General features: G+C 47.3%; 1 protein-coding gene across 2 annotated transcripts in view; it reads left to right on the top strand.

Annotated features, from left to right (window-relative positions):
• The window catches only part of ITGA11 (integrin subunit alpha 11), a 132082-nt gene that overhangs the window by 36693 nt on the left and 77548 nt on the right, over window positions 1-17841 (top strand). For both annotated transcript variants that reach the window (XM_061430184.1, XM_061430185.1), the window contains exon 2: window positions 2713-2824. In XM_061430184.1, the coding sequence (XP_061286168.1) occupies window positions 2713-2824 (112 nt within the window). The remainder of the gene's footprint in view (window positions 1-2712; window positions 2825-17841) is intronic.

Genomic DNA, 17841 nt, shown 5'->3' with positions numbered 1-17841 from the left:
GAAACAATTTTGTTTTGTTTTGCTGGTGCTTGGGGTTCATAAGTCTCTGAGAAGAGTACATTCCCTGAGAATGAAAGCCATCCACCATCAGGGGAGCAGTCCCGAGATCTTGTCAGGAGACAAGGTCAGGGTGTCAGACTTGACATCACTTTTAGGAAATCCGTACTCTGGTTGGTTCGTTTGGTCAGAAGCAAATGCCAACTTGAGGAAGAAACCTGCACTTTGTAACTTAATGCCCTGGCCTTGAGAGTGTTTGCCCTCTCCCTGTGGCCAGATTTTGCTAATCTTGTCCCAGGGGGTTGGGGGTGTGGGTACTGGGGGAGATAGGACCCGTCCTCAACGGAGCCCCCTCAGAGTGAATGGAGGAGCACAGGGCCGCTGGCTCCTCTCCCATCTGCTGACCCCAACCAAACCCAAAGACATAGGAGGTGGGACCTGAGGGCAAGAAAGGAGACACCTTTCCCTGAAAAGAATGTTCCTGCACCCTCTCCCAGGGGTAACACAGAGCCTAGTGCCCCAAGCAATCTGATCGTGGAAGTGCTCTAACTTCCTCCCAGCCGAGCGATTCGGGGCAAATTAACCTCCCAGAGATATGATAATATCTATTTCACGGGGTTGGTGTGTGATTTAAATAAGTAATATAAAAATACTGGTTAGATACCTAGAGTAGTGCCAAGAATATATTAGTGCTCAGTAAATATTTTCCCTCCTGTTCCTCATTGAGGGGAGACAGCATCCCAGACAAATGCAGGTCCTGGTCTCTAAGCATTCCATCAGTATCTATTGACCACCGACCATGACCTAGATCTTGATTCAAGGCACTAAGTATATGATACTGGGCAGTGTCTCTCAGCACTTAGAGGACATATGAATATTATGAAATATCAGCTGTGTGACAATCAGATAACTCTGTAACATGTTAGGGATAAGTGCTATGAAGACAAATAAAGACGGGAAATGAGAGTGACAGGGTTTCCTAGTGATGGACAAGATGACATTGAAACAGGGACCCTAATGATGTGGGGAAGTGAGCCCTGCTAGTAACTCAGGGAGGAGCATCCAGGCAGAAGGAAAGGCAGCCAGGGCAAAGACGCTGTGCAGGGACAGGTCTGACACATTCTAATAACAGGAAAGGGGACAGTGTGGTTACAGCAGAAGGAAGGGGGGCAAGAGTAAATGAGGGGCTGAGGGAGCCAGCTGGGGTTCCTTTGGGGAATCACAGGGCCTGGCAGGTAAGGAGTTTGGCTTTGACTGCAGGTTGGTGGGAACCCAATGGAGGGTATGCAGCTGGAGTCACGGGATCCAGCAGGTCTTGGAAGGATCCTTCCGGCCATGTTCACCCAAGATGCACTGATAGTAGAGAAGACCTTGAAGACACAATGTACACTCTTGACTTCACTGGTCCTCACCTCCCTGCCGGCCTGGGAGTGGTGGGGTGGGTCTGGATTTCCTGACTGCCAGGCACAGCTGCCTCTTGCTCAGGGTCCCCTCACTCTGCTGGGCTTGGGTACAGGAATGGGAGGACCACAGACCACCAGGGGACATTTCCGGGGGGCCCTGGGACAGATTGAAGTATTTCCCCTGCAGTCAGGGAATGTGTATGGCCTGTGCATGTATGTGTGTGGGCATGTGTGCGTGCACATATGTGCCTCTCTGAATGTGCACACATGCGTGTGCATGTACCTTCTGGGGCAGAGTTGGAGAGTTCCGCAGGTAACACCAGTGTCTCTCTCTGCTCTGTGACGTGCCCACATTGGCCAAGGACCAGTGATCCTTCATCCCCCTGTGCTCACTTGATCGGCCCCTCTTCCCCAGGGCTGCCTGCTGCTGACCAGGCTGATAAGTTCATTCGTGGCTGGGCTTTGTAAATAAGGCAATAATGGTCAACACATGAGAGGAATGGCAATGATATTCTGTCTGCTGTGCTCTATTAATTGTTGTTGTTGTTCAGTCACTAAGTCGTGTCCAATTGCCCCAAGGCTTTCCACTAAGCAGAATCAGTTAATTGACCAACCAGGGGCCAAGGTGAAAGGGTTTTACGGGACTTTGCCTGCTGTGCCTTGGCTGCTGCAGCTGAGCAGTGGCCCCGGCTGAAGCCAGGTGGAGCTTTGCAGGTGGATTCAGAAGGAGAGGGTCAGCCAGCAGAACTGGAGCCATGGCCACTAGGACCCCAGGCCTGGCTGGGGCAAAGGGGATGGCAAGAGAGGTGGGAAATCAGCTCCCTGACTACTTAGCAGTTGGAGGTGAAAGAAGGAAGAAAGAGTAGAGAGAGGAGGAGGAGAGGGGAGGGAAAAGACAGGAAAAAAAAAAAAAAAAACACGCAAGAGGAGACCAGCAGAAGTTAGAAGCAGAGTTAGAGAAAGGAGAGATGGAGGAGGACAGGCACTGTCCCTTCCTTGTGAGACCAGGGATTCTTTCAGGGAAGGACAAGGTCTTACCCTTCAGACCTGCCTGGTTTCTAAGAGGAGGCTTTAGACCTGTACCTCCCCTATCAGATTGGCTCCCCCCAGGGCAGGGGCTGGGCCTTTCCCATCAGATTGTTGGCTTCCCAAACAGGGGCTATGTTAACCAACACTGGGAGCTCCCCAAGGATAGGGGAGCTTACTCCATCCACAGCCAAGACCCTCCAAGGTAGGTGATCTGCTGGGGGTTGCCGGTCATGGCCCTGGGACCAGGATATCCGCCTGCCTGACCTCTCTCCTCCCCTCTCAGGGTTCACAGCCACCTTCAACATGGACACCAAGAAGCCCCGAGTCATCCCTGGCTCCAGGGCCGCCTTCTTTGGCTACACGGTGCAGCAGCATGACATCAGCGGCAGGAAGTGGTGAGTGAGAGCTGCCACCCCTCCCCCGCCCCCCCTTCACAGCCCTGCACCTCCCCCCACCCAGGCCCCCCATGGGCTGACAGCACAGGCCCTCGCATGCAAATGCCCCCCTTCCCAGGGCCTTGACTTCCTATCCTGGCAGGTCAGGAGCTGCCTAGGATCTGCCCTGTCTTTGAAACCATGAGCATCCCCTTCATAGGCCTCCATCTTCTCATCTGAGAAATGGGAATGAACACCCTCTTTCTTCTGGTTATGGGACAGCGCAGGCAGCAGGCACCAAGAACCAGTAATCACCCCCTCTCATCCCCTCTCAGGGCCCCAGGCTCTCATCAGCAGGGGCAGCGCTTCTGGTTGTGGCTATTGGGAGAGCTGTGGAAGGTGGGGTGTCTCTGCAAGGATGGATGTGTGTGCTCAAAGCTGAAACAGAGGCCGCAGTGGGGCAAAGGGAAGCGAGAGAAGGCTAAGTGTGGGGAGAGGACCTCCCTGGGGCGGGGGCAGTCAGGAGGCAGGAAGGGTCAGCCTCCTATGTCTAATATAACTGTTGGATTATATTGTACATGTTATATAATTTACTCATTTCAAGCGTCAGTTCAGTGATTTCTTCTGAAATTTATGAAGTTGTGTAGCCATCACTTCAAATCAGTTGTAGGACATTTTCACACACACCCCATTTATTTATTTCAATATCAAACAGCAAGGTTCAACAATGTAACAACCACAATTACTTTTGTACCAACCCAACAGTATCTCATGGTGGGTTTAACTGGCATTTCTCTAATGACTAACAATGTTGAGTAACTTTTTGTGAATTTATTGGCCATTTGGGTATCCTATTTTATGATGTGTCTGATTCAGTCTTTTGCCCATTTTTAAAATTGTGTTGTGTGTGTTTTTCTTAATAATTTATAAAACTTTAAAAATATGTATATTCTATATACAAATTCTTTGTCAGAGAAAAGCATTGTGAAGAACTCCCCCCATCTGTAGCTTGCATTTTCATTTCCTTAGAGGTGTCTTTTTATGAACAGAAGTTCTTTAATAAAGTCTAATTTATCACTCTTTTTATAGTGTGTCTTGTGTATCCCATTTAAGAAATGTTTGCTTCTCTCAAGATCATGAAGATACTTTCCTCTTTTTCCTTCCAGAAGTTTGATGTTTTTGTTTTCTCATTTAAGTCAGTGGTTCATCTCAAATAAATTTTTGTGTGAGATGTGAGATAAAAGTCAAAGGTGTTTTTTTTTTATTTAAAATATGGATATCCAGTTGATCTAGCACCATTTCTTAAAAGACTATTTTCCCACTGAATTGTAGTGTCGTCTTTGTTGAAAATCAGGTGACCCCTATACGTATGGGTCTATTTCTAGCCTCTATTTTAATCTATAAAATAGAAAGCTGCCTTGGTTACTGTAGCTTCAGAGAAAGTCTTGAAGTTAGGTAATGTGAATTCTTCACATTTGTTCCTCTTTGACAAGATTGTTTTGGTTATACTAGGTCTTCTGTGTTTTCCTATGAATTTTAGAATCAGCTTGTCAATTTCCCCTCATCAAACTTGCTGACATTTTGATAGAATTTTTGTTGAATTTGTTGATCAATTTGTGGAGAAATGAAGTCTTACCAATACTGAGTCTTCCAATCTATGAACATGTATATACCTTCACTTACTTAGTTTTTAAAATTTCTCCTCTTAATAGGGCTTTGAAATTTTCAGTGTAAAATTCTTGCATATCTGTTATTACTTTGGTTCCTAGGTACTTGGTATTTTATGTTAATTAAAAGGGACTGTTCTTTTTTAAAATTGGAATGCTTTTATTTCATTTTCCAATCTTTTGCTAGTACAGCAAAATATAACTGATTTTTGTGTATTTACATTATATCCAGCAATTTTACTAAACTCATTTATTTCTATCGTGTGTAGATTCTTACATATTTTTATGTATACAAGCAGATCATCTGAATTAATTGTAGTTTCATTTCTTCTTTTCTAATCTTCATAGCTTTTATTTCTGTTTCTTGCCTAATTGCAGTAGCTAGGATGTGCAGTTCTAGGTTGAATAGAAGTTGTGATACTGAACGTGCTTTTCTTATTTCCCTTCTTAAAGGGAAGACTATATTTCATAATTAAATAAGATGTTAACTATAGTTTATTTGTTTGTTTGTTGTGATATCATCAGATTAAGGAGGTTTTCTTCTGTTCCTAGTTTTCTGAGGTTTATTTGTGTGTGTTATACAAATAGTTGTGGAATTTTATCATTTTTTTCCTGCAAAGATTGAGATGTTATGTGGTTCTTCTTTATTCTGTTAATAATGTTAATTATATCTATAGATTGATTTTTTAAATATTAAGCCCAATTTTTATTCCTGGGATAAACTTTACTTGGACACCATGTATTCATGTGTGTGTGTGTGTTTGTGTGTGTGTGTGATTCTATTCATTGACATATTCTCAGGAACTTTGTTTCTATGTATATTATATACCTCATATATTCATGAGGTACATTGTGCAACTAAATGCACCCAATGTATTCTTTTTAAAAAAAATTTTTTATATCCAATGTATTCTTAATTACATGTTTTATTTTGTAATTCCTGAATCCCTGTTTGATTTTTTATAGACTCTAATTCTATTAAAATAATCTTTCTCCCATTTGTCCATCTTTTACTCTATTTTTTAAAACATATTAATAACAGTTATTTTGAAAACCCTGGCTAACTCCAATATCTGGAGCATCTCTGGCTCTGTTTCTAGTGACTATTCTACGTTATGGTTACCAGTCACTTTTTCCTGATTCTTTGCCTGTTTAGTGTATATTTTTTAATTCTGTGCAGAATATTGTGACTAGTACACAGTAGAAGCTATAGATTGTTACCCTCCTTTAGATAATGCTACATTTTGCTCTGATAGGCAATTAGAACACTGTGAAACCACCTAGAATTCACCACAGCTTCGTTTGGGCCTTGGTTAGGGCAGGTATCATCTAGTTTTGCCCTTACTCCTAGGGTGCTTCCCTGATGGTTCAGACAGTAAACAGTCTGACAGCAAAGCAGGAAACCCAGGTTCAGCTTCTGGGTCAGGAAGATCCCCTGGGGAAGGGAATGGCTACCTACTCCAGAATTTTTGCCTGGAGAATTCTATGAACAGAGGGGACTGGCAGGCTACAGTCCTTGGGGTCACAAAGAGCTGGACACGACTGAGCGATTAACACTTTCTTTCACTTACTCCTACGGCGCAGTCTTTACTCCTAAGGCATGAATTTGGGGGGATCTCAGCTGAAAGCCCACAGCATTCATTAAAATTTATTTTTGACTAGGCATGAACCCCAACATCTCCCAAGTACTGGGAAACCTCTAAAATCTCTGCCCCACTTCTCTGATAAATTTTCCAGAATCTCACACCATACATGCACAGCTTAGGGGTCATCCAAGGACCCTGAGGGAAAATGTTAGCAGAGTTTGGGGGCCTTTTTCTTCTGTGATTGTCTCCTTTCTACCTGCTCACACCAAATCCTGGTCATTTTTTCAGTCCCCATTCCAATCCCTGTTTCCTCCACCCAGCGAGTCTGCTGTTCTCTGTCTGGACTCTTGTTCCCTGTGCTGCAGCAGGAAAAGTATCCTCATCGAGAAAGCTGAGTGGATGTGGGTTTAGAGCCTGTGCTTCCCTTTATTCAAGTACTGAGCTCTGTATTGACTGCTGGTTGGTACCTGAATATAATTGTTTCATATATTTTATCTAGCTTTCATAGTTGTTAATGGCTGGAATTCAAAGTCCTCTTTCACATTCTTTAATCAACTTAAATATCACTTTCCCTGAGATACCTTCTCTGACCATACCTTCCCATCACTAGATTAGTTGTACCCATAGAAATATATATTTTCTTTTTATAACTTTTATTAAATGGATAGTAACTGTCTACTTTATTGTCTTACAGAAATCAGGGGTATGAAGTTCAAAAGAACATACTTTGAAAGATTGAATGAATGGTTTGAACCTCTCTCAGCCAGCCCAGACATAAAAGGCACATCATCTATATTCTTTTTTTGAAGTATAGTTGACTTACAATATACTGTTAATTTCTACTGTACAGGAAAGTACAACATCCATATCCTTTACATGGTATGAAGAGTTAAAGATTAATTGGAACTGGCTTTTCTAAGATGGAATTTGTTTTGACCAATATTTGTTTATTAAGCTTCTGTTAATATGTTTTACTAGACTCTGCAAAATATTGGTATGAGTAAGACTTAGTTTTACTCTTAAATAACTCACAGGCTAGTTGAAGAATTGACACTAAAATCCTTGAAAAAATTAAAAAACAGTGCAAGACAAAATACAGCCTGGTGTTAATTATGTTCATCTTTGTAAGACCACTTTCTCCATGAAGGCTTTCTGGATCCTTCTCCCAGCCTAAAATGGCCTTACCCTGCCCAAGCCCTCTCTCTCTGACGGCCCGAGTCCCTTTCTACCTTGTGTTGGAGTCATTTAGGCCCAGGGCTCCCCTCACTTATCGAATACTAGTCTCATCTCCCTGTGGCTGCGAGCAGCTAGCCAGATGTCTTGCTCACAGCAGAAATTCAGCCAGAGTTTGCAAGGAGAAATCTCTGTGGCTGAAGTCTTTGGGAGGGCTTCATAGAAGAGGAACACTGAATGAGGTCTTGGAAGTTGGGCTCAGATGAGCAGAATGGCACAACAGAATTGACACGAGGTCGCTCTTGCTGGTCTGAGTGCAGCCGGAAGCATCCTGGGAGAGAGCTGCACTGCAGCCACTGGCCCTGAGCGTGCTTTCTGCCACAACTGAACTGAGAGATACAGAGAGGCCTTGGAGACCCAGGGAGCTGCACCTCCTGCACACAGGAGCACACAGGGAGCACACAGACCCTTTCAGGAATCCCTGTTCTCACTTTCATGGACCCCACTAGATATCCTACTCGGGTGCTTCCCCTCTCTTTCTCCCCTGACCCCCATTTTTCTCATTCTGTAGGCAGCATTCCAAGAGTTTTATCCAGATGTAAGGTCCTGTGGATGTTAATAATGGGAAAAGAGAGGTCAATGTTGGTGTCATTTGTGGGACACTGGCTGGCAGATATGCACAGGGACGACTTCAGTGGTGCCTGTTGTTTGACGTTCATGCCAGGAGGTACCTCAAAGGAAGGACAGAAGCAGGGGTCTGAAGACCAAAGATTGGCACTTGGACGGAGACCTTGGGAGAAGCTCTCTCAGCCTCCTCCTCTCAGCAAACGCCTCTGTTTGCTCTCACACAAAGTACATATGAAAGAACCTATCTCAGGGTGCTGCTGCTGCTGCTAAGTCACTTCAGTCGTGTCCGACTCTGTGCGACCCCATAGATGGCAGCCTATCAGGCTCCCCCATCCCTGGGATTTCCCCAGGCAAGAACACTGAAGTGGGTTGCCATTGCCTTCTCCCTCAGGGTGCTAGGAAAGATCAAAAAATACCAACCAAAGAATGCATTTTGTGATCAGCAAAGCAGGAAGTGGAGGATGGGGTTGCTTGTACCCAGAAAACAGCCAGATCTAAAATCCGGCCCCTGGTAACTTGGTCAAGAGACTCTGTCTGACCCAGGCGCTTCTGTCTCCCGGGTGTGGACCCAGCTTCTGGCCCTTGAGGTGGAGCTGGCAGACCTCAGTGTGCATCTCCTGAGCCTGCAGTGGGGCCGGAGAATCTGTGTTTTAAAGAACTCCCGGGAGACTGAAGATCACCATCTCCACTGAGCGCAGGGAGATGCCACTGGGAAATGACATCACCCTCCAGCCCCTGCCCAGAAATCCAGGCCCTGCACTACCAGCCCCAGAGATGGACTCACTAGTTGCCTCTGACCACAGGTGCCACTGAGGTCTGGCCCCATTTATCAGGCTGTGAGCCTCCTTGAAGGTCAAGGGCACCAGACCCTGATGTAAATGTTAAGAAGACAAAGGGACAGACCTAGTGGGCCGCCACTTTACCCTCTTAACCTTCCATTTCCTGCCCCTACATTCCCATCGCAAACCCAGACTCGGCAGAACCAACTGTAAACCAGCGTCTCACACATCTTGAACCGTTTTCCACATGCCTCGGTTTTAGCAACAATAACAACACTCACAGGCACACAAAAAGAAAAAGAGAAAACAAATTCCTCTCAGGCTGAGTATTCTCTGCCCCTGCTCTTTAAGCCCTTGTGTATTTTCAGAGAAATTTAATCCACATGACTCTAATATATGTACATTGAAATCATTAAGCCAGTTGGTTTTCAAGACCATTTGATGTCCCAGAAACTCTGGTGTGGGGTTTGCAGAGGGCCTCTCCGAGCCTTTGGTCCACTGGAGTAGGAAGCCTCCTGGTGCTGAGAAGAAACAGAGCCAGGCCCCATGAATTTCCAGTTTGTCACTGAAGCTTTTACCCTGAAGAGCAAAGTCTCAGCTCTCATCGAGGCAGCGCATTTCACCTCCTCCCCTTGAGGGCATTAGGAAGCAGGAACCTGATAGCCTAGTAGGTTCTAAAAGGGGACCCCTTCTGAACTCAGTGGGCTTTAAGAACAAGAGGGCATGTGAGTTCCCTGGGCTACAGGTTCAGGGACATGAGCAGCTTGTAAGAGAAATGGGCTTGTTCCCATTTTACAGATGAGGCAACTGAGACTGCGAGAGAGATAGCACAATAAATGTGTGAGTTATATCTGAAACCTAGATCTCGTCAGGCCCAAAGCAGCACAGAGCAGCAGCAGCCCCAGCCCAGATACTGATGGGGAAGCTACAATCATCCGTAGTGGTGTCCTTTCCAACCAGCTACACTGCTGGCCCCTTAAGAGCCAAGACTGTGATGTCCCAAGACCCAGCACTGGCAGATTCACATAAAAATGCTGAGCCCAGTCAGAAAGAGAGGCTGTATGGTTGCAGAATGCCAATCCTGGATGATAAATCCCAAGAGAGGACACACGCAGAAAGGATCCCAGGAGTCCGTGGGAGGGAGAGTGAATGTCTAATTCAGCAGGACCAGGTGGGGGAGGGGATCGGGAGAGGGTTGTGGAGGAGGGTCCTTCCAGATGGGTAGGATTTCTGTGTATAGAATAGACAGGGATGAGCAGAGTGTAACAGATGGAGGGAACCACTGGAGTAAGAGGGCAGGGGTGAAAAAGAAGAGGTCATGTTTAGAGAAAAGACACTGCCCCTTGCGGCTGGAGGAGGAAGTGTGGACAGCACAGCAGTGGAGCAGAGGCTGGGAGAGCGAGGAGAGTACCACAGGGGTGCTTCGTTTTCTTCCATTTTTTTAAATTGCTTTACAACGTTGGGTTAGCCTCTGCTTTACAGCAACGTGAATCAGCTATACACCTGTGTATATCCCCTCTCTCTTGAGCCTCCCTCCTACCTCCCCCCCATCTCTCCCCTCTAGGTCGTTACAGAGCACAGAGTTGAGCTCCCCGTGCTGTATAGCAGCTTCCCACTAGCTATTTGACACATGGCAGTCAGTATATGTCAAGGCTAATTTCTCAATTTGCCCACCCACCTCTTCCTCCCCTTCTCTTTCTGTGTCTACATGCCAGTTCTCTACGTCTGCATCTCTATTCCTGCCCCGCAGATGGGTACATCAGTACCATTTTTCTAGGTTCCACATACGTGCATTTTGTTGTTCTTCAGTCATGTTCAACTCTTTGCGACCCCATGAAATGCAGCACGCCAGGCTTCCCTGTCCTTCACTATCTCCTGGAGTTTGCTCAGACTCATGTCCATTGAGTGGGTGATGCCATCCAACCATCTCATCCTCTGTCACCCCCTTCTCCTCAACCCACCAGGCTTTCCCAGTACCAGGGTCCTTTCCAATGAGTCAGCTCTTCGAGTCAGGTGGTCAAAGTATTGGAGCTTTAGCTTCAGTATCAGCCCTTCCGATAAATATTCAGGATTGATTTCCTTTAGGATTGACTGTTAGAGGGGAGACTGAGAAGGAAGCCAGACACACTGAGTCTTGTTGAATGACAGTGCAGCCTTGGATATCTCACCGTCACTCAGGTCTCCATCAGACCCTAGTTCTCAGAGGCAGAGGTGGGTTGGGAAGGACAGGGTGACTGGGAGCAGGCCCAGGAGGTGCAGGTGGACACTCAGTGAACATGGGGGTGGGGCTTGACCTTCAGGACTGCTCCACTGGCTAGAAAAGTCTTAGAAAATATTTAGCCGCAATCCCTCATTGAGCTTCCCTGGTGGCTCAGAAAGTAAAGAATCCGCCTGCAATGCAGGAGTCCTGGGTTCAATCCCTGGGTTGGGAAGATCCCCTGGAGAAGGAAATAGCAACCCACTCCAGTATTCTTGCCTGGAAATTCCCATGGACAGAGGAGCCTGGCAGGCTACAGTCCATGGAGTCGCAAAGAGTCGGACACGACTGAGCGACTGAGCACAGCACAATCCCTTATTTTATAAGCAAGGAAACAGGCCCAGAGCTAGAAACGCCTCCACCAAGGTCACCCTTGGAACTCAGCTCTCCCAACACCCAGTCCACATTGCTTCTACTCCCTGTTGTAGTTCCACCTGGTGTGCAGGTGAAAAGTGCCAAAGTGGCAATGGACCCACCATCTTCATCCCCTGTCTCAAGCTCACGTGCGTGCGTGTTAAGTCACTTCAGTCGTGTCCAACTCTGTGAGACCCCATGGACTGCAGCTCGCCAGGCTCCTCTGTCCATGAGATTCTCCAGGCAAGAATACTGGAGTGGGTTGCCATACCCTCCTCCCAGGGATCTTCCCAACCCTGGGATCGAAATTTCATCTCTTATGCCTCCTGCGTTGGCAGGCAGATTCTTTACCACGAGCGCCTGGAAAGCCCCAGGTAACAGCTACATAAACCAAATTCTAATACGGGTAGGGCATTAATTCTTCTACCAAGCTGTATGTACTGACCTTCCCAGATAACACGTTTGCATTTTCACTAAGATCTTTCATGTCTCAAACCCATGGAATTTGGGCTTGACTGTAAAGGAAATCCATGAGGAATAAATCCACAAAATTGGGCAATGAGGTTTGGCGGAGAATGGATACATGTATATGTATGACTGAATCCCTTTGCTGCTCACTTGCAACTACCACTGCATTGTTAATCGGCTATACCCCAATACAGAATAAAAAGTTTAAAGTTAAAAAAAAGATTGACCTGCAAGCCTAGGCCTGACGGGGATGCCCTTGTATCATTCCCTCCTCTTCAACCCCCAGATTTCCCAACCTCTCATCTGTGGCCCTTTTCCGCAGGGTTTATAGCAACATCCCAAAAGGGGCTGAGATCTTCTGCCTCCGCGGGTATGTGAATGCACATTAGAGTGTCCCCTGTTGTTTAGCACTAAGCTGTGTCCATCTCTTTTGAGACTCCATAGACTGTAGCCTGCCAGGCTCCTCTGTCCATGTGATTTCCCAAGTAAGAATACTGGAGTGAGTTGCCATTTCCTTCTCCAAGGGATCTTCCTGACCTAGGGATTGAGCCCGAGTCTCCTGAACTGGCAGGCGGATCCTTTACCACTGAGCCACCCGGGAAGCCCAAGGCAGCGCCTAACTGCAAGAAAAGTCTAGGCTTCAGAACTACACAAACCTGGGCTCATCCACTTTTCAATCTGTGGGAACTTGAGGATGTTACCTCCACCTACTGGACACAGTTTCTTCATCTGTAAAATGGACACAATGCTGCATACCCCTGAGATTTCTTTGAGGAAAACAGGAGATGGTGTGTGACGTGTCTGCCATGGGCAGATGCTGGATAAGTTAGTTCCCTTTGCTAGCCTATTTCCCAAGAAAGAATATGGTGTCCAGAAGAGATTTCCAGGAAAAGGGCCCCCGAGGCTGCTCTTGGTGCAGAATGATAGATTTTATCCAAGTCGTCCCTCCTCCCTGACAAGGCCAATTGTCAGCCTGGGGCAGCCTCAGCCATTGTTGCTGTGGAAATCTCACTAAGGAACATCCTAAGCTCTTTTCCTGGCTCAGGCCCCCAGAGCGGGTTCCCAACACCACAGCGCATACATGCCCTCTGCTATTTTCTCTTGGAACAAATAAAACCAGGCACCGTGACTCATGCTGGTTAACAATAAATCACTACAGAAGCAAAGCCCAGGATACGATGAAACTACCTAACACACGAGAGAGAGGAGAAAGAGAGAGAGAAACTGTAGTCATTAGGGACATGTTGGCCAGGGGCCCAGGGCCAAGCCACCCAGCAGACCCTGGCAGTCGGGCGGCACATGGACAAGCAGCGAATGAGCCACAGAGGGCTGGACAGTTATACAGACGTTTATCCTCACGGAGCTGTGGGCTTCTTCAAGTGCTCAGAAATACAAAGCAGCATTGAGAGCGGCCAAGGAAAGCCTGTCAGCCCCAGAACGCAGTGAGCCTGTAAGATGCAGCCTGCGAGTGGTCCTGCATCTCCAGATTTTTCTCTTCTATGTTAGCTTCCTCTCTAACTCTCTCTTAAAAAAAAAAAAATTACCAAAACAACACAGGAAAGTTACATACTTGAAGAGTATGTCAGCAAGAGCCTAGGTCACCTCTGACACACTCACAACCTGGTCAGCCAGAGACAGAGCCAAGGCCAGTCCTCAGGGCCATGGAATGACCACAGTGCTGATCCTGGCGAGGCAGGGAGCCAACTTCTACGTGCTCTGGGGGTAAGAGGCACAATCTCAATAGTGGAAACATTGAAAGGAAAGTCTCCTGGTTTCTAACCTCTAAGAAAGAAAATAAATCTAATTTGGGCAGTTCAGGGAAGCCAGAGGGATTTGCCAGCTCAGCATCTTTTCCAGCCTCCACCCCCCCAACCCCAGCCCCCACCAGCAGCCTGTGGGCTCCGGCACCTCCCTCCCTTCTCTGACGCCAGTGCTGTCCGTTTTGTGATTCTAAAGTCCTTCCTAATACCAGCACAGGAAAGGAAAAGGGTGCCCCTCACTTGAGCTGAAGAGACACTAATGTTGAGATTCACTCCATCTTGAGAATGGCTTTCTATAATTTCATAAGCTTGAATTTTCGTGACTTGTATTCCATCACTCCTTGGCGCTGTATCTGCACTCACCATAGCCGACGCCAGGGGGAGCAAGGCCTCCTCGCCAATCGTCTGTTTCCCTTGGATGTCACCAAGGCCCGCATCTGCTTCCATTTGGCTAAGCTATAAAATGTGAGACACTAAATTCCTTACTGAAAACCACAAAGTGGAATAAACATGACTTAAAGTTATATGCAATTAGAAAAACAAATCAACATGCTCTGTGTGCTTTTCCCTCACTAATCTTAGCTGTGATCCGTCACTAACCTAACCCTTGTTTTCTCCAGGCGTGGATAGAATACCTTCTTCTACTTCCCCTGACTGTTTCACGGAGAATCAAGGGGTCTTCAGGATTTCAGCCTCTTGCAGGTGTTTATTCTTTTCTTTCAACAGCTTCCTGTCTACATAGCAGCAACACTCAGACTCACAGCCAATGGCAAAAGCTTCTTATTGATATAAGACCATCTTAACGAGGTTCCTGTCATTCTCTGTGGCATTCATAAATCCACCCCACTTTCTCTCTCGAAGTATTTCTTCCTAGTTTAGCTGTGAGGAATCATCCTGAGCCAATAATGCAGAGAGACAAAGAGAAAGAGAATGTATTGGGTTGGCCAGAAAGTTTTGTTTGGGTTTTTCCCCACTTGGACAAATCCACATCAACTTCTTGAGCAATCCAATAGAAAAAGCCAGTTAAGAGAAATGGAAAATGAAATGGAGTATAGGGAAGAAGAGAGAAGATGGGATGGAGAGTGAGGAGCTAAGAGAGTAAGGAGAGAAAAGGGGGCTACAAGCCCCCAGGGGTAGGGCTTGCCTTTTATTTGTCTTTGCATCTCTGGTGCTTGGCACAGGCCAACAGGAGGAGAAGAGAGCGGTTCTAGAACTGGTTCCTAAATCTCAGGGAAGCCCAAAGCTGAATGTTCTTGTTATAAAGAATCTGGGGGAAATGGCCACCTCCATGGGAGAGGTTGGCATTTTCTGTGTTTTTCTTTCCCCTGCAAACCTTGGAGGGGCCCAGCAGAAGTGAAGTCAGACAGAGGGCAGTGGGTAGTGGGTAGCAGAGGGCAGCTTGCCCCTGCCCCCAGCCGCCTTCCCACTCCCCAGAATGGCTTTCCTGGGACAGCAGCCCCCACTCTGAGCTGTCCCCTGCCTCTCCCCAACAGCTGAGCCAAGGATTTTGTAACCCAAGGAGAATGACGTTTCCAAAAATGTCAAGACAGGCTTTGCCTTCCAGTGGCTCAAGTGAGTCCACGGCCTTTGTTCCTTCACGGCTTCTCAAAATAAGAGGAATACTGTCGGAGCAGCCATTACTCACAGCGCGGAAGGAGGAGGAAGGAACGCAATCTGAGCTTTAACCAGATGGAAGAAAGCACTTCGAAGGATTTTGCAGAGCCAGTGATTCCCCCAGGCAGCCAGGAGCTCCCTAATGGAGCACAGGCTGGCTTCTGTGTCCTCTGCTCTCCGACACCCCATCCATCCCCCAGAGATGGGGAGAGGACCAGGTGAGAGAGGCTGAGGAGCTGCCCCTTAGCCAGCTGGGTGACCTGGGTGAGCGACCTAGCTTCTCTGGGCTGCAGTTTCCATGGCTTCAACATGGGGCTGCTTCTCTCTTTCACAGGGCTATGGCAAAGATTAACCAAATTAATGTCAGAGGAAGTGCCTAGCACAATTTCCGAGACAACCCTTCCCACAAACGTTCATTCTTGGGTGAATTCATTTATTTACTTGTTCATATAAAGTGCTTTGAAAGTAGATGAACACATAACCCAGTTTTGCCAAGTGTTTCCCACTGGGGCACACTGTCCCCAATGCCATTATTTCAAAGCCTGATAATCACCTGATAATATAATCTAGGGATTCCCAAGGCTGGCAGAACAGAACTGCCTGTGAAAGTTTAAAAAAGAATACAGATACCTCAATCTAACCTAAGACTTAACAAAAGTCAGACTATCTAGAGGTAGGAATCCCCAGGCGAGGCTAATGCCCAAACAGGTTCTAAACCACTGAATCCTTTTTTAAGAGTCTGTGAGTTCTCATGGATTCTGAGGCTAGGTCCTTCCCAGGCTTATGCGGAGAGTGACCCTCACTGCCTGAACCCAGTAGCGGGAATACAGAGACCAGAAAGCAGGTGGGGGTTACCTGATGCAAGGGATGAGGCAGTGCTCCCAAACATGTGGACATCGATCTGTCTACACTTCATGCCGCTTTAGATAGAGTTCTCTGGGTGAGTGAAGGGAGACGAGAGCAGACTCGGAATGTCAGGGAGGTGTGGGTGAGTGGTGAGAAAGATGAGGGATGAAAGATGTGAGCCCAGGTTGAGGATGACTTCACCACCAGCTCTGTGAAGACGGGAACTTGTCTGACCCTCTGGGCCCCTCCCAGGCCCAGCCTTCACCACGGAAAGCACGTTAGATAACGCACCTAAGTGCTTTCATTATCAGGACCCAGCTGTCAGTTCTCTCTGAAGGAAGCCCCTGCCCCTTCTTCACCTGAGTGACTTCTCTCTGCCTGCAAGCCTCCATCCAAGAGTTGCCTGCTCCAGGAAGCCTTCCCAGATAGCCGAGCAAAGGCGCCTGCACTGGGCCTCATCCACCTGCCCCCAGCGTGCAGTGCTGTCCTCCACCCCGAGGTCATCAGCTTTGGTCTCTCAGCCCCACCAGACGAACGGTATGAACTCCACCTCAATCCACAGTGTCTGGCACACAGCCAGTTCTCAACTATTTCTTCAGATTGAACTTGTCCAAGCCTCTCCTTTTACAGATGAGGAAACTGAGGCCCTGAAGGAGCAGGTGGATCACCCCGGGTCACATAGCCTATCTGGGAATAGATCAGAGCTCTCCCTAGACAGGTCAACAGGCCCGTGACCAAAAATAGTATCTGTCCTTTCGCCTCTGGGCCCTCTCCTCTTTTCTACCTCAGCTGAGTCCACGTGACTAGTGGAAAGAGCTGTGGACACAACCAGAATATTGTGTCCCAGTTGTGTCTGGACATTCTCTGGGCCTTGCTGCTTTCTCCAGTCCGATGGGACCACCTCTGCTTGTCCAGCCGCCTCCCCTAGCCATGGGCAGGATGAAATGAGCTGTTCAGTCTGTATACTGGTTACATAGAAAGTATCACCATCCTAATTATGAGCTAAAGGACGCATGCCACCCCCCAATTCCAAGGCCTCGTTCCTTGCTACCGCCAAGTACGACCGAGGAACCATCAGACCAGCGCATACCAAGAAATTAAATGTGCACATCCCACTGAGAAACATCTGCCCTCGCTATCACTGTGTTTATATTTCATTTTCAGAGGAAAGAGTTGTGATAAACCTGGGTGATGGGGGAGATGGAAAAGACTCAGCATGCCTTGGAAAATCAAGCAAGGGTTTATCAGACATTTTGAAAAGAGAAAGGGGGATTTTTACACTGTGGCTGCAGCCTTTCTTGCAGGGGATGGGGGGCAACATCAGACCACAGCCACTTTCCTGGGGAGCTGGGCCAAGGGCATCCCAACACTGTGGTCCATCTGCAGATGGTACCCAGAAGAGCTCAACACAGCTCTGCTCCCAGCTACATCCCAAGAAACAGAATGAAGATTCAGCTTGTCTTTGCAAAATGAGCAGCTGCCTGCGTCTGTCCATCTGTTATTCACTCAACAAGCAGTTACTGAGACTTGACTGTGTTCAAAGTACTTTGAGTAGCACTAAGGGGGACATTTAAAGTTGCCTCTGCTAACTAGGGGCAAATTATCTAAAGGAGAGAAAAAATAGCCAAGAAGGGTACAAAGCAACATGAGAACTGAGAGAGATCTTTCAGCTAAAAGATCAAGGACGGCTTCCTGGAGGAAGAGGCACTGAAGAGTGGATAAAAGGGAGTCAGTTCAATGGTTTGTGATAAGGGGACTCCACGCACAGAGGCAGGAATGAGAATGCCAAGTGTGGTGATAAAAGGACCAGCAGCCCTGTGAGACTTGGCATCAGGACATGAGGAGGCAAGGGGCATCCAGCTAGACAGCACAAGCTGGCCACTCTCTTCTTCAGAGTCAGTGGGTCA

The sequence above is a fragment of the Bos javanicus genome, chromosome 10 (assembly GCF_032452875.1).
Source record: "Bos javanicus breed banteng chromosome 10, ARS-OSU_banteng_1.0, whole genome shotgun sequence".
In the NCBI taxonomy this organism is placed as follows: Eukaryota; Metazoa; Chordata; class Mammalia; order Artiodactyla; family Bovidae; genus Bos; species Bos javanicus.
Note: the sequence above shows the minus strand (reverse complement) of the source record. Positions and strands in the feature narration are given on the sequence as shown.